The sequence below is a fragment of the Schistocerca piceifrons genome, chromosome 7 (genome assembly GCF_021461385.2).
Source record: "Schistocerca piceifrons isolate TAMUIC-IGC-003096 chromosome 7, iqSchPice1.1, whole genome shotgun sequence".
NCBI classification, from domain to species: Eukaryota; Metazoa; Arthropoda; class Insecta; order Orthoptera; family Acrididae; genus Schistocerca; species Schistocerca piceifrons.
In genome coordinates this window covers 504,940,326-504,961,498 of record NC_060144.1, presented here as the reverse complement: position 1 = coordinate 504,961,498, position 21,173 = coordinate 504,940,326, and the positions used below count along the sequence as shown (strand labels likewise).

The following is a 21,173-nucleotide window of genomic DNA, read 5'->3' as shown; positions in this document are numbered from 1 at the left end:
GGTAGGGTTAATGAAGTTGATCGATGAACAAATTTTGACATAGGCAGGAATAGCTACAGAACTGGTGATGACAAGATTGTTTGTTAGAATGAGGAAGGAGAAGAAATGGGGACATCGCATAAATTATGTAAGAATAAGAAGATACAAAATTTATATAAAAATTTCGTAATACTACTTTTTCGATCTCGTGCTTGAGAAACTGGTGCGTATGAATGAAGTGTGAAACAATTTTCTAACAAAAAACTTTTTGCTTGTTGTGGACCTAATCATGGTGTATCCGCAAACAAGGAAAAAAAATTGGATTTCCCGGTTAAAAATACACTTTCTCCTGGATGAAAACATACTTTTTCCCTGTTAACTGATGACAGATTTTCTCTCGAAACTGTATAACTTCAGTCCTTTGAATGATTATGGTTTTATACATGGACATAGAATTTCCCGGTGCTATCAAAATCTAAACACAGGGAAAAAATGTGTTTTGGAAAGATCTTTGATGTGCAGCAACACGTACACTGCATATTTTCGTATTACGAAAGTATAAATGTGAATTCCACCAAACACCGCATGTTACTTTCCGAAGCATTGAAATCGAGACTGCGATGCACTTTTGTAAGCCAGTTATAGCTCATGTCACGTGATCTCACCAGCTGATGAAAGTGGGTATTCAGAGCTTAGAACACGTGATGTAGTTACATCACTGTTAAGTAGTGTGAGCACATAAACAGAAAAAGTTAATGGTTTAAATTAATATACATAGTGTTGCTACATGAAACACAATGCTTCCACATATAATATTGGTCGGGCTTGAAATTCTTCTAAATGGCTCGTCATCAAAGAATTTATTTTTAAATGAGAGTGAAATACTCTGTGATTTAAGATATTCATCGCACACTTTCGCATATAGGTCCGGTGTAACTACCAGAATGGTACTTGATGGTAAGGCTTTTCAAACCACTGTTTGGAATATTTTCCCGCAACGTGTTAGAAATAGGTTCGTTTCTGCAGTTGTCAGAGAGGGTCAGATAACAGGCATCACCACACTTGTGCAGCTTCGATGTCGTAGGGAGCCCGTATGTTCGTATGTGTAAAACATTAAAACATCTTACATTATATCATAAAAGAAACAAGACATCAGATGATACTCAAAGAGCATCGAAATTTCGTGACCCATACTAAAATGTGCACATTTAAAGTGCACATTTGTATGTCCAGATACCCAGTGAAGTAGGCATTGACCTGATATTAAGTTTTCAATGTGGTTTTAAGGATATAAATTTTCTTGGAGTACCAGTACTGTGTTTTCTCATGTTTGGTTCTTTATTATGGCCTAATGCCGTATGTGCTAGAAGTTGAAAATATGCACTTGAAATGCAACGAACAGTGTGTGGAATTAAACACTTATTTTCAAATATATTGTCTGCCTCAGCGGAAAAGATTAATAAAAGAAAATTTCTTTAGCAAAGTGACAAAAATAACACTGTTCTGCAAGGCAATTAACCTCTTGAGTCGTGAAGATAAAATAAGTGAGGAAAATTGTTTTCAGTGTTATTTTTATTAGTCTTACACATAATTACATTCAGGATTACATTATTTGTATTTTTATTTTTTGTACAGTCCAAAATATTTTAGGTACACATGTGGACTTCAGGTCTTAACTGGTAAATAAATAATACATTGAAAAACAGGTTAAAGTTTTTGTTGGTGGAATTTTAAAAAACAGTTGTTTTTAGTCACACACAAATAAACATTGCACTTCTTGCACAAGGTTCTTGTGCAAGATTTGCACTCTTCAAAAAGACATTTAGAAGCATTCTTTGCCTCTACGTATTGGGGAAGATGATCAATCCGGTCATATGGAGTTGGCTTCCTTGGCATGGAAACAACTTTTCTTCTTTTAGGTTTATTGTCTTCATCTTCTCCTGAGCTGTCAGTGATGTCCTGTTCATCGAAGATTATTTCTTTGGAGAGTTGTGAGGACCCTTTGACATGAGAACCCTTTATCAGTACATTGGCCAACTTGTCTGAATTTTATTAGGGACAGTCTGTTACACTTTGGTATTTCCTCTTTTGCACAGGTTCTTTTGTACATAATCCAGCAATTAATAATAGCTAAATCAATAAAATGGTTAAATAGTCTGAAAGTCCATTTTCTTGTTCTGGTATTTGACCTGTAGTAGGCCAAGAATCTGTCACATAGGTCAATACCACCCATGTTAAAAGTGTAACTCTTCACAATAGCTGGTTGTGGTACATCAATACTTCCGTTCTGCGCCTTTGACCATCACTTACAAGTAACTTGCGACTCACTCCCTACACAAGATGATACCAAAATGACAGCCTTGTTATCTTTCCATTTAAGTGCACACACCTTTTTGTCTTCTCTCACATATTCATCCCATTCACTTCTGTTTAGATCACAATCAGTTTTGAATTTTGAAGCCACATCAGAAATTCTGTTTTTCATTAACAGTACCTGTTTGATATGTTGTTGCTTAAGAGCAGCTCAATTGACTTAATGTCTGTAAAAACGTCACTATATATCACATGCTGCCCATTGTTTGGAACTGTCAGTCAACAGCTTAATTACACTTGCACCTAAACCTATTTCTTTTAATTCAGTGTCAGGCACTGTTCCTTTGTCACTACGTATTATGAAGTCAAGAACTAAACCATCTGATGATGCCTAAATAAAGTTTTTCAACCCAAGAGGATTGGGTTTCGATGGCACATAAGTTCTCATTGCACATCTGCCAGAGAATCATCTGCTCATCAATTGATAGGTGCTTAGATCGTGGCAAAAGCGAGACACTTATTCCTGAAAATGTTAATCAAAGACCTCACTTTCCAAAGTTTGTCACTCCTATCTTGGTCATGTAAATTATCTACAAAATGTAAATGATTGTGTAACTTGAAGTATCTGTCCCGAGTTAGAGTATCACTGATGAGAGGCAGATCAAGTAGCCTACTCCAGTACATCTTGGCTTGTGGTAGCTTGAGCATACCCACTAGAATTTCAATGCCAACAAAGGAAAGAGTTTTGTTCTTATTTGTGTTCAAATTCTTACTATTACTTTGCACATTTTTTGATATAGATTTGTTTGTTCTGCAACAACATTCCAAAAATTCTTATCATAACATTCGAAAAAGTATTCAGCAGGATCCCTTAACACACCATCATATCTTCGAAATTATATTCACCTGGTTCCTTGTTTTCCATTTTTGAGCATTTCCATTTCAACTTGACTTTTACGTCCACTGTCCTGCAACGAACCAAGTGTAGGGTCTTCTATTTTGATGTCTGCTTGTTCAGTAGCGACTGTAGATTCGGGGATAGCCTCCTCATCTGACAACTGTTGACTCTCATCATCTGAAAGTGAACTGAAGTCACTCTCCTCCAGCAACTGAAGTACATCTTCATCGTTGATTACTGAAAATAATGCCATAAATTAATTTTTGATGTTTAAATAATAGAGATTGTAAACATTATATAATATTTTGCCACAACAGTTGGATAATTGAGGATTTCTTCACACAATACCATAACAACTAAAACTTCACAATGAATTAGGTGAGCAGAAAAACTTTGAGGTTGAGACCTGAAGTACACATACGTGTAATTCGACTTTCGATGTCTACTGTATTCGCAGTAAGAGATAATTTGGAAAAAACATATCAATCACATTTGTGACTATTTTTACATATGTAAAGCAAAAAATAAAGTAAAGTTAGTGTATAGAATAAGGTATTATTTTGAATTACCTTCAGAGTGTGTGCTGTGTGTAGCAATTTTGCCGACCCGAATCTTCAAAACATCAGATGGCACTGCAAGCAAATTGTGGTGCAATCCGGTGGCATGGAGTGAAACTACGAAGCTTCCACAAATATGTACTAGAGGTATTTAGTCGATAGAAACTGTTCATAAGCTTTATGAAATAAAACCACGAAGTCCACGCATGTGGACCCACGGACTGAGGTCAATGCTTGACTGTCAGAAAGGTGGAAATAAAATAAAATCTGCTACTAACAACACATTTTAGCCTTCCGTAATTATGTGTATGTATTTTAATTCACTTGATAACTCCCGGCCACAGAAATCTGTTTTGTTTTCATTTGACGTGAGAGTAGTAAACGAAGAGGAAACAGCAAAATCAATAAATGTAAACATGGGTCACGTTGAGACTACCCACTTCCCCACTGTAACTCGGACTGCTCTGCGCATCAGCCCTTGATCTAAGATATTTCCAAACCGGGGCAATATCCCGCCACTCCCTCGAGCCTTTGAGATAGGACGTTAAAAACTAAAAAAAAATAGAATTTTCAAAAATATGTTCATTTTGTAGTGCACATCTTTCGGAAGAGTCTGATACATAAAACACGTGTTCGAGGAAATGTAATAACACGTTATTTGGGTGTAAGTGTGCCAAAGTGCAGTGTCTCGCCTTCTCACACAGCATTCTTCTATCGCACGTCACTCTACTTTACTCTGTGTTATTGAAACGTGTATCTTTTGTAATTGATGCCATTAAACCATATTCATAACAGTGGAAATTAAAATGTTCTGTGGTGCCTCTCCTGCTTACAATCAGTGGGTTTGTCATTCTGCCCCCCCCCCCCTTTTTTTTTTTTTTTTTTTTTAAGACTCTTAAGAAAATTTGCCCTCTTTGGCGTAAGAGTTAACAACTTGCTACTTTGTGTGACATAAAATTAAATAAAGGATACATAAACCCAGTAAAGACATAAGACAAGCAAGACATTACACATTGCTTCAATCTTTAGCTCCTCGAATTTTTTTCTCTCTGATCTTGCTACAGCCTTACATGGCGTGCCTTCCTCTCTGCGAAAGAATCTATTACCTCGTTAAAGTTCATCAAACATTTTCTACCTGAAAAGTCGAAATGTCATTGTATAATACTGAAAAACTGTTAATACAAATAGGACCCAAGACTGGTATGGTTTCCCGATCTGATTACGTCTATTTTGTCACTGGCCTTTCTAATACTGCAACAATTGTAACACACACCAAATAAACGAGATTGTTTTGGCACAAACGATCTTTTTTGTAACAGAATATAATTCACAAAGTACCAATATCAAACGCCTGTAAAGCCTACTACTAGCAAAAAGCTTTACAGTAGGAAATAGTTTCACACTTCATTCATACGCTTCAGTTTCTCAAGCATGAGATCGAAAAGTAGTAGTACGAAATTTTATAAAAACTTGGAATTTTCATATTGTTCCATAATTTGTGTGATGTCCTCGTTTCTTCTCCTTCCTCGTTCTAACAGTCTTGTTATCACTAATTCTGTAACTATTCCTGCCAGTGTCAAAGCTTATTCGCAGGTTAACTTCACTAACTCTGCCAGAATCACCGGTTTAGTTAACCCGCTATTATTATCTGGTTAGGCATTGTTACATGTTCGTATAATGCGTTTTCTGCGCTTATTCCAGAATAGAACTTAGAGCGGCTGCTAGCCGGGGACTGTACAAGTGGCCCTTACTAGTATAGTGATCTGGGCAAAAATTTTGTCAAAATTTCGTTTTCTTGGGTACACGGAGAAGGTAATATGTAATCTTTTTTACCTGTTATTAATTTATTTCTGCTCCTGTAGTCTGAATCTATGGATTTTGCTAGTAATTATAACAACCTCCTCATTCGCAGACCGAATCAACCACAGAGACAGTGGTTGGCATTCATCCATTCGTCCTTACTCCGCTCAGCTCAATAGCCCCTTTTTGTCTGTAGGAAAGTTTGTTTCTACATGCGACGAGGATTCCCCTGACAGACATCAGGTACACTATGCGTGCATTCACAAATCAACTTGAGATTCATTCAGAAATCAACTCGGAATGTGTTCAAAAACTGACAGGAATGTGTTTCAAAACCAGGAATAATCGTTAGATGAACGTGTACTGAATGCTAGTTGCTTTGTGAAACAAGGTTTTTTCCCCAGAAGAATAAGAATTCCCCCCCTCCCCCCCCCCCCCCCCCCCCCCCCCCAAAGATCTGGGCCTGCTGCGCATGCAGGAATCTGACAGCTGGGATGCTCCAGTAAAATTTTTCCTAGTAGCATCTAGCTGCTTGCTGCGACTGCTTATACAGCCCACAGCCACATTTCTGTAGCCAGAAGTGGGAGAAGATACTACTCAACTACACATGCGCATGATCCTGCTTGTAACTGCTAAAATGAATCTAATATAAACAGTTGTGACTTCACGCTCATTGGAGGCAATTTGTTATGAAGCATTGCGTAGTCTTCCTAAACCATTTTACACATTTTGCTGTTGGCGCCTGCTTGCATGAGCACTGTGTGTCGTCATCGTATATGGCGCATTTCCTTTGCAATTTGTTATTTTTGTTTTTTCTCTTCTTTGTTTTATTGCCCCCCTCATGGACCATGGACCTTGCCGTTGGTGGGGAGGCTTGCGTGCCCCAGCGATACAGATAGCCGTACCGTAGGTGCAACCACAACGGAGGGGTATCTGTTGAGAGGCCAGACAAACGTGTGGTTCCTGAAGAGGGGCAGCAGCCTTTTCAGTAGTTGCAGGGGCAACAGTCTGGATGACTGACTGATCTGGCCTTGCAACACTAACCAAAATGGCCTTGCTGTGCTAGTACTGCGAACGGCTGAAATCTAGGGGAAACTAAGGCCGTAGTTTTTCCCGAGGGCATGCAGCTTTACTGTATGATTAAATGATGATGGCGTCCTCTTGGGTAAAATATTCCGGAGGTAAAATAGTCCCCCATTCAGATCTCCGGGCGGGGACTACTCAAGAGGATGTCGTTATCAGGAGAAAGAAAACTGGCATTCTACGGATCGGAGCGTGGAATGTCAGATCCCTTAATCGGGCAGGTAGGTTAGAAAATTTAAAAAGGGAAACAGATGGGTTAAAGTTAGATATTGTGGGAATTAGTGAAGTTCGGTGGCAGGAGGAACAAGACTTCTGGTCAGGTGACTACAGGGTTATAAACACAGTCAAATAGGGGTAATGCAGGAGTAGGTTTAATAATGAATAGGAAAATAGGAATGCGGGTAAGCTACTACAAACAGCATAGTGAACGCATTATTGTGGCCAAGATAGATGCGAAGTCCACACCTACTACAGTAGTACAACTTTATATGCCAACTAGCTCTGCAGATGACGAAGAAATTGAAGAAATGTATGATGAAATAAAAGAAATTATTCAGATAGTGAAGGGAGATGAAAATTTAATAGTCATGGGTGACTGGAATTCGTCAGTAGGAAAAGGGAGAGAAGGAAACGTAGTAGGTGAATATGGATTGGGGCTAAGAAATGAAAGAGGAAGCCGCCTGGTAGAACTTTGCACAGAGCACAACTTAATCATAGCTAACACTTGGTTTAAGAATCATGATAGACGGTTGTATACATGGAAGAACCCTGGAGATACTAAAAGGTATCAGATAGATTATATAATGGTAAGACAGAGATTTAGGAACCAGGTTTTAAATTGTAAGACATTTCCAGGGGCAGATGTGGACTCTGACCACAATCTATTGGTTATGACCTGTAGATTAAAACTGAAGAAACTGCAAAAAGGTTGGAATTTAAGGAGATGGGACCTGGATAAACTGAAAGAACCAGAGGTTGTACAGAGTTTCAGGGAGAGCATAAGGGAACAATTGAAAGGAATGGGGAAATAAATACAGTAGAAGAAGAATGGGTAGCTCTGAGGGATGAAGTAGTGAAGGCAGCAGACGATCAAGTAGGTAAAAAGAAGAGGGTTAGTAGAAATCCTTGGGTAACAGAAGAAATATTGAATTTAATTGATGAAAGGAGAAAATATAAAAATGCAGTAAATGAAGCAGGCAAAAAGGAATACAAATGTCTCAAAAATGAGATCAACAGGAAGTGCAAAATGGCTAAGCAGGGATGGCTAGAGGACAAATGTAAGGATGTAGAGGCTTATCTCACTAGGGGTAAGATAGATACTGCCTACAGGAAAATTAGAGAGACCTTTGGAGATAAGAGAACCACATGTATGAACATCAAGAGCTCAGATGGAAACCCAGTTCTAAGCAAAGAAGGGAAAGCAGAAAGGTGGAAGGAGTATATAGAGGGTCTACACAAGGGCGATGCACTTGAGGACAATATTATGGAAATGGAAGAGGATGTAGATGAAGATGAAATGGGAGATACGATACTGCGTGAAGAGTTTGACGGAGCACTGAAGGACCTGAGTCGAAACAAGGCCCCTGGAGTAGACAACATTCCATTGGAACTACTGATGGCCTTGGGAGAGCCAGTCCTGACAAAACTCTAACATCTGGGGAGAAAGATGTATGAAACAGGTGAAATACCCTCAGACTTCAAGAAGAATATAATAATTCCAATCCCAAAGAAAGCAGGTGTTGACAGATGTGAAAATTACCAAACAATCAGTTTAATAAGCCACAGTCGGGTGATGCTGAGGGTATTAGATTAGGAAATGAGACACTTACAGTAGTAAATGAGTTTTGCTATTTGGGGAGCAAAATAACTGATGATGGTCGAAGTAGAGAGGATATAAAATTTAGGCTGGCAATGGCAAGGAAAGCGTTTCTGAAGAAGAGAAATTTGTTAACATCGAGTATAGATTTAAGTGTCAGGAAGTTATTTCTGAAAGTATTTGTATGGAGTGTAGCCATGTATGGAAGTGAAACATGGACGGTAAATAGTTTGGACAAGAAGAGAATAGAAGCTTTTGAAATGTGGTGCTACAGAAGAATGCTGAAGATTAGATGGGTAGATCACATAACTAATGAGGAAGTATTGAATAGGATTGGGGAGAAGAGTTTGTGGCACAACTTGACCAGAAGAAGGGATCGGTTGGTAGGACATGTTCTGAGGCATCAAGGGATCACCAATTTAGTATTGGAGGGCAGCGTGGAGGGTAAAAATCATAGGGGGAGACCAAGAAATGAATACACTAAGCAGATTCAGAAGGATGTAGGTTGCAGTAGGTACTGGGGGATGAAGACGCTTGCACAGGATAGAGTAGCATGGAGAGCTGCATCAAACCAGTCTCAGGACTGAAGACCACAACAACAACAACAACAACATGTTTTATTGTTGAAGTGTTATTCTGCAGTTAGAGTATCAGTTCTTACCAGTCAAAATTACAAAAATTTAACTGAAAACAAAAACAATGGAAAATTCCAAGAACTATAAAAAATTCCCGGGTTTTTCCCTGTTTTCTCCCAGATGAAAAAATTCCCAGGTTTTTCCCAAGTCTCCCAGTTGTCCTGGGTCGTATACACCCTGCTAATAGGCATTTGATATTGGTACTTCGTGAATTCTATTCTGTCGTGTTATAAAAATGACCATTTGTGCCAAAATAGTCTTGTTTATTTGGTGTGTGTTACAAAATTGCTGCAATAGGAGAAAGGCCTATTTTGTTTTATCTAGCAGACAGTGACGAAATAGACGTAATCAGATCAAGAAACCACTCCAGCCTTGGGTATTATTTGTATTAACAGCTTTTTCAGTATTAGGTAACGACATTTCGATTTTTCATGTAGCAAAACGTTTGACGAACTTTGATGAGGTAATAGATCCTTTCGCAGAAAGGAAAGCACGCCATGTAAAGCTCTAGCAAGATTAGAGAGAAAAAAAATACTAGGAGCTAAGGTTGGAGAAATGTGTACTTCCTCTTGTCCTTATTGGTTTTATGTATCCTATATTAATTTTGTCACACAACAGCAAGTTATTAGCTAATAGGCAATAAAGAGTGCAAATATTCTGAAGAGTTCTTGTTCTCCCGATTACAAATAATCCCATTCGCTATTAATTGTGAGATTTTTAAGAGGTTCAGGCTGTCAAACCGGCTGACTGGGAGCAGGAGAGGCACCACAGGACATTTAAATTTCCACTGTCCTGAATATAGTTTGATGGCATCCATTACAAAATATACACGTTTCAATACCACAGAGCAAATACAGTGACGCGCGATAGAAGAATGCTGTATAAATAGGCGTGACACTGCACTTTGGCACACCAAGACCAAACAACATGCCTTAAATTTCCTTGAACGTGTATGTTTTATGTTTCAGACTTTTCAGAAATATGTGCGCTACAAGATGAACATATTTTTGAAAATTAGAATTTTTTTAAATTATTGACCCCGTTAGCAAATATCGTAGATCTGGGGCTGATGCCCAGAGCAGTCTGAGTTACGGTGGGTAGTCTCCACGTGCCCCGTGTTTACATTTAGTGATTTTGCTGTTTGTCCATCATTTACTCTCATGTCAGATGAAAACAAAACGATTATCTGTGGCTGGGAGCTATCAAGTGAATTAAAATACATTCACATAATTATGGAAGGCTAAAATATGTTATTAGTTTCAGATTTTATTTTATTTCCACCTTCCTGACAGTCAAGCATTAATCACCTTGCAGAACGATGAAGTTATTTTTGTCTGTTTGCTAAAGAAATTTGAGTTTTATTAACCTTTTCCGCAGAGGCAGTCAATGTATTTTAAATAAAATGTGTAATTCCACAGTACTGGCTAGTTCCAACTGTTCGCTGCATTTCAAGTGCACGTTTTCATCTGCTGGCATGTATGGCATTATGCCATAATAAAAAACCAAACATGATATAATACAGTACTGGTGCTCTAAGAAAATTTACATTCTGAAAACCACAATGAAAAGCTTAATACCAGGTCGAGGTCTACTTCATTGGGAATCTGGACATTCAAATGTGCACTTTAAGTATGCATTTTAAATGTTGTTCATGAAATCCCAATGCTCTTGGAGTATCCTTCGATGTCTTTCTTTTATGACATATGTTCTACACGTATCTACATACGGGCTTCCTACGTCATGGTAGTTGCACAAGCGTGGTGTCGCCTGTTATCTGCGCTCTCTGGCAACTGCTGAAACTAACCTATTTCTGACAGGTTGTGGGAAAATATTGCGAATGGTGGTTTGAAAAGTGTTACTTTCAAAGTAAATATCCTTTTACGTAAGTTGAACTGTGTGCAAGAATGTACCATGAATTTCTCTACTCTGAGTGTTTGACTCTTATTTAAAAATCTCCTCTTTGATGAGGAGCCATTTAGAATTTTGAACCCTGAAGATCAGACATTTGTCGTTGTTAGAAATTTTACTGGTGCATTTGTATGACACATCATAAGTGTAACATGCGCAAAAAAGATCAACATTATATGCGAAAGCTTAGCTTTCCTTGCAGCATATTAACCTTAGAGACCAAGCTTTGATTTTCTTGTATGAACACTAGGTATATTAATTTAAACTGTTAACTTTCCCTGTTTGTATTTTCGTGCTACTTAAGAGATGTTGCTGTTGGCTGACTACATCACGTGTCCTGTGCTCTGAATATCTGCTGTCATCGGCTGGTGAGATCACGTGACATGAGCTGTGACTGGCTTACAAAAGCGCATCGCAATCTGAATTTCAATGATTTGGAAAGTAACATACAGTGTTTGGTGGAATTCCAGTGTATACTTTTGTAATACGAAAATATGCAGAGTACATGTTGCTGCACGTCAAAGATATTTCCAAAATGTGTCTTTTTTTCAGTGAGTTTCGTTTTCTAAAGTGCCGGGAAATTCAATGCCCGTGTATAAAACCATAAACATTCAAATGATAAGTTTTGCAGGGAAAATATACTGTCACTTAACATGGAAAAAGTGTGTTTTCACCTGGGAGAAAGTGTATGTTTAACCGGGAAAATCTGGGAACTTTTTTCCTTGACCACATATACACCCTGTGATAGAAAACCCACGTTTCATGTCCAGTTACAGCTCTGTCCAGAAGTCCATTACCTTTCACCTGCAAACAACGCGAAAGTTCCTTGCAGGGACTGACACAATGATCTTTCAATTCAACTCTCAACAGATTTGGCACCCATTTTGTAGTCTTGCTATGGAAGCTCAACGCATCATGGACAATATAGTGTGCTGAACCAACACTAATATCCAAAAAATGGCTATTTTGTTTACAGTAATGAGATTGCTATCCTTCAAAAACTCTCTACAGCAAACGGTTAGTCATTTTTCGAAAAACAAGGATAACTCCTGTCAACATCCAAATCAACAGTACATCTTAATTTTATTGCACTTTTAAAGATGTCATTTGAATCACCATTGTAGATCGTCAATCCAGACACTAGCCCGGCATTTCTGTGCTTCTTGTGAATGTTTGAATGGATCTTCTTAATGTCAAGGCATAATTGCCTCCATTTTCAGTAGGCCCACAGGTTTCATTCAATTAATTGCAGCATTATGAAATCTAATTGTTGTCAGACTTTTGCAGGTGTTGGGATTTCTTTTTCCTTCTTTTTTTTTTTAGTGGACTTTGAATGGTAGACAACAGTGAACTGAGGGGTGCACAGACCACTCTGTATATTGGTATTGCAAGTCACTTTTTATGTAAGATTGGCCATCAGTTTTGCACTGCATATCAGAGTAGTTAGTTTTGGTTGAAGTCGTCCTCTAGTGAGATGATTCCCCACCCCACGGCTTCACAAGACTTGTAGAATGTAGCTTTCATTTTTGAAATTGTGGGGAAAATGCTATTAATAAAACAGTCTAAAGATTTGTGATAATGTTGACAACATATCCCAGAAACCAACTCAGTGTGGTGAATTACTTGCATGTGTCATTCAGTAATCATACAGTACTTATTGACTTTGCATTGTTACGGATTTCATGACATTTAACCATCAATGAAATTGGTCACTGGACAAGCAGTCTGAGAAGGATCTCTGTGTACATTGGAAAATTGTTCACAATTTGTTCTACCTAGTTGTAATTATACTTTTTGTACATAATGAAACCTGGGATTCATATTTATTAGATGGCAAAATCACAGTGTCGGTATGTGTTGAAGAGCCTGTTCTGAAATTTGTTTCGGAAACTCTCATTTAACACAACATTGCAAATAACCCTAGTTAGAAAGATACTATGTTGGTGGTGATACGTTAAAGAATACTTTTAGCAGAAGTATGTGTTGCTAATGGAGTCAGTTTGGTACTTCATTCCTATTAAGAGCTAGAAATAGTATTGTTTTCATGTGTGTATTGACATGCCTCAAATTTTTACAACAGTGATTAAAGCACTGGACTGGTATGTGGGAGGAGAAGGATTGAAATTCCTACCAGGTCATCTAGGTTTTGGTTTTGTGTGATTTCTGTAAATCTTTAAAGATGAATACTTTGGTGATGGCTTTGTCTTTGACAACTTCATTGTTGACAGTATGTTAAACATTAATTTCCTTAAAAGTTCAACTTTTTTGGTAGATAGTGATGTGGCGATTCCACATGCTTTTAATTCTTCATTTGTTCATGTTATTTGATTGTCCTCGGTGTCTTTGTACTGCGTTGCTACACTGGCTGAAAAATGGGTTGTGGATTCCGGCACTGACTACTTCAAATGATGTAGCCAACAGATGCACAGTTACGTTTTACAATACTTTAATTTCACTGTTCACAACCCCCTAATAATACAAAGCTATGTGTGTATGGCCAGTGTACTATTGTTTAAACTTTCCATAAGCCTCATTAATACAGGTTGTATAAAACCTGGGAATTTTTCATTGTTTTACCTTCAGTTAAATTTTTGTAACTTTGACTGGTAAGAATTGATTCTCTAGCAAAGAACGTTACTGAGTCCTGCTACTAGAGAATGATACTGCAGCAATAAAATATAAATGAGAGGAAAAAAATAAAACATTAATGGCAAAGGAAATGTGCCATTTACTTCAATAAAACACCGTGCCCTCACAAGCGTCTGTGAACAGGAAAAATATGTCAAAGGCCTTAGGCGAAGACTATGTAATACTTTGTAACAACAAACTGTTTCCTATGAGCGTGACGTCACAACTGTTTACATTAGGTTCGTTTGACCAGTTGGCCAGCGGGCTCAAGCACATGCGCAGTTGACTTGCGTATGAGCAGTACCTTCTCAACGAGAAAATTTTTTTCCTCGCACTCTAGCTGCCAGATTCCCGCATGCGCAGGTGCAAAGGTCTGAGTTTTAGTGGGAGGGAGTTTGTCTCCCCTGACTCCTGTTTGCGTTAAGTGATTGTGCTGTTTCCTCTTCGTTTACAGCTCCCACGTTAAATGAAAACAAAACAGATTTCTGTGGCTGGAAGCTATGAAGTGAATTATAATACATTCACATAATTACGGAGGGCAAAAATATATTATTAGTTTGTTTTACGATTTTATTTTGGTTTCCAAATTATTAACAGTCAAGCATTAATCGCCTTGCAGAACAGTGAAGTTATTTTTGTCAGCTTGCCAAAGAAATTTGACTTTATTAATCTTTCTGCAGAGACAATCAATTTATTTGAAATGAAGTGTCTCGTTCCACAGCATTGACTAGTTCAAACTGTTCGATGAATTTCAAGTGCACGTTTTCATCTTCTGCCGTGTATGGCATTATGCCATAATAAAGAACCAAATATGAGAGAGTACAGTACTGGTACTCCAAGAAAATTTACATCGTGGAAACCACACCGAAAAGCTTAATATCAGATGGGACCTACTTGATTGTGAATCTGGAAAAAGGTCAATGTGCACTGCAAGCCAAATTATGCATTTCAGTATGGTTTACGAAATTCCGATGCTTTTGGAGTATCCTCTGATGTCCTGTTTAGTGGCATAATGTAAGCTCTCTTAGTGTTTTGTACACACGAACATGCGAGCTTCCTACACTAATGCAGCTGTGTATTTGCAATAATGCCTGTTTTCTGGCGCTCTCTGGCAACTGCTAAATCGAATGTGTTTCCAACAGCCTCGGGATAGGATTCCGAACGGTGGTTCGAAAAGCGTTACCTTCAACGTAAATTTCTTTTCATGCAAGGTAAATTATGTTAAATGTGAGAAAGTGGGATGAATTTCTTGAATCACAGAGTGTTTTGAAACTGAACATTTGAGGACCAGCTACATACAAGAATTTCGAGCACAGAAGATCAGACATTTGCAAAATAGATAGATATTACATGTGAAAGCTTAGCTTCTCTTGTAGCTTATTAATCTTAGAGATCAATATTGTACATGAAAGCTTAGCTTTTCTTGTAGCTATACTATTTATATTAAAGTGAACTGTTAACTTTTCCTCTTTCTGTGTTTTGCGCTATGTAACAGTGATCTTGCTATTGGCCGACTATAACGCGTGTCCTTTGCTCAGAATATCTGGTGTCATTGGCTGGCGAGACCACGTGGAATGAGATATGATTGGCTTACAAGAGGACATTGCAATCTTGATTTCAATGCTCCGGAAATTAACGTGCTGTGTTTGGTGCAATTCGAATTTGTACTTTGGTAATACAAAAATATGCAGTGTATATGTTGCTACTCATCAGAGGTCTTTCCAAAGCTTCTCTTTTTTTTTTATCAAAATTCTTTCCAAAACTTCCCCCGCTAGTGTATAAAACATTAACCATTCAAAGGAATGAGAAGTTTTACAGTTCCGAGGGAAAATCAATGGAAAACCTACTGTCACCTAACACTCAAAAAGTGTATTTTCGCCTGGGAAAAGTATATTTTTTAATCAGGATATCCAGGTATAATCTGGGAATTTTTTTTCCTTGTCCACGTATACACCCTGTAATAGTTTGCAGGCAAAACTCCACATACAGCTAAAATAGTTTCTTGTTAAACATCTACGAGCAATGGAACCTAACCACGAAGTTCACAGTTCTTGAAGAATAATCAGGTATGTATGGAAACACAGTGCCACTCCTTGCTTTACCCACGGCCTAATTGTCGGGAGTCGCTGCTACAACCTTGAGACTCTGGACTAAAAATGGGGATGAGATGCGAATACAAGAACTCAACAAGAGTTCTCTTAGCCTTTCTCACCTCAATTCTCCACAATCCTACCTACATGTGGTGCCCCGTTAAGCTGAGCAACCCAGTGGAAGGTTGGGTAACCAACCCCAGCGGGAAACTGGGTCAATGAGCCAACAGGATGTGGAGGACAGTGGAAGGCAGCGGGAAACCACCACTGGAATTACTTCCATAGATGTTCATGGGATGGATCTCTCTGTACAATATTCGGGAGGTAAAGCTTCTCAATCGGATCTCCGGGAGGGGAATAAGAGGACTCTAGAGATTAGAGCAAATGGAAAAGGAAGGAAGGAGAAAAGGAAGACTTATTGAGGATTGGGACTTGGAATGTTTTGACCCTTCTCCAGGAAGGGAAATTAGAACATGCCAAACATGAAATGACAAGAAACAAATTGGATGTACTCGGAATGTGTGAGGTGAGATGGGGTGGTTGTGGAGAACTAGAAAGTGACGACTTCAGATTGTGCTGTTCAGGTGAAGATAAAAATGGAATGTATGGGATTGGAATTTTAATAGGTAAGACTGAAAGACAAGGTTATCAAGGTTGAATATGTTAGTGGAAGAATAATGATGATGAGACTGAAATGGAAAAAGAAAGACTTAGTTATCATCAAGGTCTATATGCCAACAAGTAATCATTTAGATGTAAAGATAGAAGAATGAGATTATAGGAAACTTAGCAGAGAGAGAGAAAAGAAATGCATGTATTGTTATAATGGGTGATTGGCATGCCGTAGTTGGCGAAGGACCAGAAGGAAAAGCTCTGGAAAAATTTGGACTGGGAGAAAGAAATAAGAGAGGATAAAGATTGTTGGAATACTGCAATGAAAATTTCATGGTAGTTGGGAATAATCTATTTGATAACCACAAGACGGTAAACTTTGATATGTCAATTTGACAACAAAAGATATCAAATTGATTACTTAATGATACAACAAAGGCACCGAAATTGCCTAAAGAGTGTCAAAAGCTATCCAGGGGCAGATATTTATTCACATCATATATTAGTAATAGCTGAGGTTCTAGTTAAATTGAAAAGAACCTGGAAAGGACAGAAGAAAGAGCACATTAACTTTGAGAAACTGAAAGACAAAGGCAATTGTGAAAAATTCGAGAATGCATATAATGAAATCGTGATGAAAGGACAGGAGAGAGTGCATAGAAGGAAGATGTGATCGTTTTAAAAATGGGATCAGAAAGGGAGCTAAGGAAACACTGGGAGTCAAGGAAAGGAAAAAAGTAAAGAAAGAATGGGTAACAGCAGATATGATAACCACGATGGATGATCGCAGGAAATGGAAAAATATAAATACAGAAGATGGGAAGCACAACTGCAGGAGGTTAAATAATGAATTAAGAAGGGAAACAGAAAAAGCAAAGGAGAAATGGCTGACAGAAAAGTGCCAAGATAGAGAAATTAGAGAGAGAAGGAAAATGATTTGATGTACAAAGAAGCAATGGATTTGACATTCAGGGAAAAGAGAAACAACACTGGACTAAAGGAAGTAGAGGCAGCAGATGGTAAAATGGTGAGTGTACCCCAAGAAATAATGAGAAGATGGAAAGAATATATAGGATGGCTATACGCTGCAGACAGCCAACCAAGTGAAGACGACTTTGGGATAGAAGAAAAAGATAAAGTTGCAGGTGGTGACGAATAATTTGGTTTCAGGCGAGGAGTGGGAACTAGAGATGCCATTGGGCTACTGGGAGTGATAGGGGAGAGGTACATGGAGAAGAAATGGAAGGTGTATGTTGTGTTCATTGATCTTGAGGCTTTTGACTGTGTCAGATGGGACAAACTGATGGAAATCCTAAGGAAACATGGAGTTGACTGGAGGGATGGATGGCTAATTAGAAATTTACATTTGAACCAGGGAGCAAGAGTAAGAATAGGTGGTGTGATGAGTGAAGAAATTGTACTGGGAAGAGGTGTAAGACAAGGTTGTTGTTTATCACCAACACTCTTTAATATATATCTGGAGGAAATTATTAGTGAAAGTTTTGATGGAAGGAGAGGAGTTTTTATAGGGGGACGGACAGTGGAGTGTATAAGATTTGCAGAAGACATGATTGTGATGGCAGAGTGTGCAAGAGAGAGGGAACAAATGTTAGATGGTCTAAACACCAAATTAGAATAATACGGAATGAAGATCAAGAAGAGGAAGAAAACGGAAAGCATGGTAATTGGAGGAAAGGAGAGAAAATGCCATATGAAAATAGGGGGAGAGGAAATAGATCAAGTGAGTAACTTCAGTTACTTGGGAAGTGTAATAATGGATGATATTTACTGCTCAACAGATATTAGAAAAAGAATTGCAATTGCAAAAGAAGGATTCAAGAGGAAACAGAAATTACTTTGTGGACCACTAAAAAAGATCTGAGGAAAAGACTTGCCAAATGTTACATCTGGAGTGTTGCACTATATGGTGCATAGACCTGGACATTGAGGAAGGAAGATGAAAGAAGATTGGAGGCACTAGAGTTGTGGATATGGAGAAGAATGGAAAACGTGAAATGGGAAGACCGAGTAAGGAATGAGGAAGTGTTAAGAAGAGTTGGAGAAGAAACATGCTGAAAGTCGTCAGAAAGAGAAAACGGAACTGGATTGGACATTGTTTGAGGAGGGGCAGTTTATTGAAGGAAGGAATGGTGGAGGGAAAAAGGGAAGAGGAAAAAGAAGATATAAAATGCTGGACAATATCAAAGGAGGCAAATATTCAGAAATGAAAAGACTGGCTATGGACAGATAAACGTGGAAGAGGCTTAACCCATGACAAGACCTGCTGTAAGACAGAATACCATACAACACTGATTCCACAATTAATTTGAAGCATTGTTGTTTTTTGTTCTAACCAGCGCAGGTCACTTGTCTGAAACTCAGCCGTGGACCGACTGTCTGACCAAAAATTGGGGCCCTTATTTATAATCACAATAATTGGTACTGAAACTGCACATTGTTTGAAGATAAATTTACAGAAATTACAATTAAAATTTAACTTCCTCAATGAAATGAATACATCGAAAAATTGCATCTTTTTAACAGTTTTTTCTGCTCTGAGGTTTAGGCTGAATTATTTGTTTAAACCATGAAATTAACAAATATAATTATGCAAACAATACATATAACAAAACTGTTAATTTCTTTGGAATTAATGAAGAGCCAATTTTACTAACATGTTTTTGAATAGAGCTAAATAGGTACTTTAAGATTATTAATATTTTGTCTTCCAAAAGTTTATTGTAAGTATAGAATTTATACTTGTTTGTGTGTCAAATTCACCCTATAATGTAACTTACTAACTCGGAATAACCAAAATAAATTAGAAAATCAAATACATACTCAAAACTAAGCAAAAAATTAGATCTGTTGTTATAATCTTTAAAACTGAGGGTCAACCTTTCTCTATTATGAAAATGCAGATTATATTCACATAAGTTAATGTTAATTAAGTCAAAATGAAACAAATGAATTTCAAGGAGGCAGAGGACAAAACAAGGGGAATTAAAATTATCCCAGCTTGCTTTGTCAGTGAGAAGGTACTTTTTCTCTAGTGTAGTGATTGTAGCTGTTGCTTAATAAATATTTATTATTGTTATATAATAAATATTTATTATTGTTGTATAAAACTCGATTAGAACCTGTCCATTGTGTACCAAATCAGATCTGTGTATACATATTCACAGAGCCATGATGAAGAGTAAAACCTTGCATGGTATCACACTGAATGGCAAGAGACTGTATGTGGCACCTGCTGACAGCTGGCACCAACCATATCAAGCAGCGGATGGTACATTAGTCCTTGATCCATGGCGGGGATCACAAAGTGCTAGTGCTGGTGGTAGCAAGAAAGTAGCTCCCATACTGCAGCAAGATACAGATGTAGAAGAGTCTCTGTGTATGGTCAATATCCTCAACGATGACTGTCTTATGCATGTTTTTTCCTATCTGTCATGCTATGAAAGGATTGCAATTGAACGAGGTAATTATTAAATGTTTCGGTGAACTTCTGTATATAAATAGTAAGCTGTTGAATAGTGTGTGTGTGTGTGTGTGTGTGTGTGTGTGTGTGTGTGTGTACTCGTCTTGTCAAGGATAAGATAATGTTCGAAAGTAATTAGAAAAGTTTTTGTCATTCGAATTTTTTTCTGCTGTCTTTGTGCTCAAGTTTGTATACCTTGCTGTTAGAGAATATTGTGAATAACTTAGAATTATTCATTCTTTAATCACCTTGTGTAAGGAATATTATTCTAAAACCTAACGTTTTAGCCTTAAGCATTCCTTCCACTTTGGGAGTTACTTGCTGTAAGAGTTACATTCTGTGGAATGGTTTCCTCATTTCCAGGGAAAGGAAGGGAAAGTAAGTAACTGTTGAGATGTGCATTGTTCATGCCACTGGACACTCAGCACAGCACCTTCTAGATTTTCTGTAATTTCCTGAAATCATTTGAGGCAAATATTGGGATAGTTCCATTGCAAATGCAAAATTTGATTTCGTGCTCTATCCTTTTCCAGCCTAAACTTGCACTTTTGTTTCTAATGACCTTCCTTCCTATTGTGTGTGGTGATAGTGTATCAGCTGTACAGGCTGATATATTTTCTGAAAATGGAATTTATATCAGCTCTTCCAATTGTTTATTTGGATAAGAAATTTGCTTAATGTCCATAAACAATTATTTCACATCGGCAGCCACTATTGCTCTTCTTAGTAAATTTATTAGATGGATTGCTTCTTTTGATCTCATGATCATCAATCTGACACAATTGTTTTGAAGCCTAAAATATTCCAGCATTTATTTTGTTGCCCATCAGTTTCTATCTGTAGAGGAATTACTGTAGTGAAATTTTTCAGGATGTTTATAAAAAGTGCTTGTAATTCGGATGGATAATGACAAACCTTTGACCTTTAAATTATTGTGTGTTGTTCTACTCTGTCTCAAAAATATCTGTAGAAGATAATGGGACTGACAATAGGGACGGTAAATTAACTGCCAATTGACTGGTTGTGACAAACTATCAGCCAATCACTTTCTGTGGGCTTCGAAACATGTTTGTTCAATGTAAAGAAACAGTGCCCTTCACAACATTATAGCATTGCTGAAGCCTCTCAAGTGTTTCTATTCTTCAAAATGTTTTGCTGTCTGTGTAATCTTAAACACTATCCACAATTAAGTTCCTGTAGGAATTACTCGCAAGACTTTGTCCTGTGTCGTTGCACTGAATCACTGTTGTAGGGATAAAGGATGACACAATACAATTTGGATTCAGACGTGTTCACCCATCAATGGCAGACTTAAGACAAAATCCAGCAGGTACAAGATGGGTTGGGAAAGTTGGTTAACCTGCCTGTATGTG

At 37.8% G+C, this 21,173-nt stretch overlaps 1 protein-coding gene across 5 annotated transcripts in view; it reads left to right on the top strand.

The window, feature by feature from the left end:
- LOC124804588 overlaps positions 1 to 21,173 on the top strand; it is a 98,087-nt gene that overhangs the window by 37,278 nt on the left and 39,636 nt on the right. For all 5 annotated transcript variants that reach the window (XM_047264775.1, XM_047264773.1, XM_047264774.1 and 2 more), the window contains exon 5: positions 19,505 to 19,800. In XM_047264775.1, the coding sequence (XP_047120731.1) occupies positions 19,505 to 19,800 (296 nt within the window). The remainder of the gene's footprint in view (positions 1 to 19,504; positions 19,801 to 21,173) is intronic.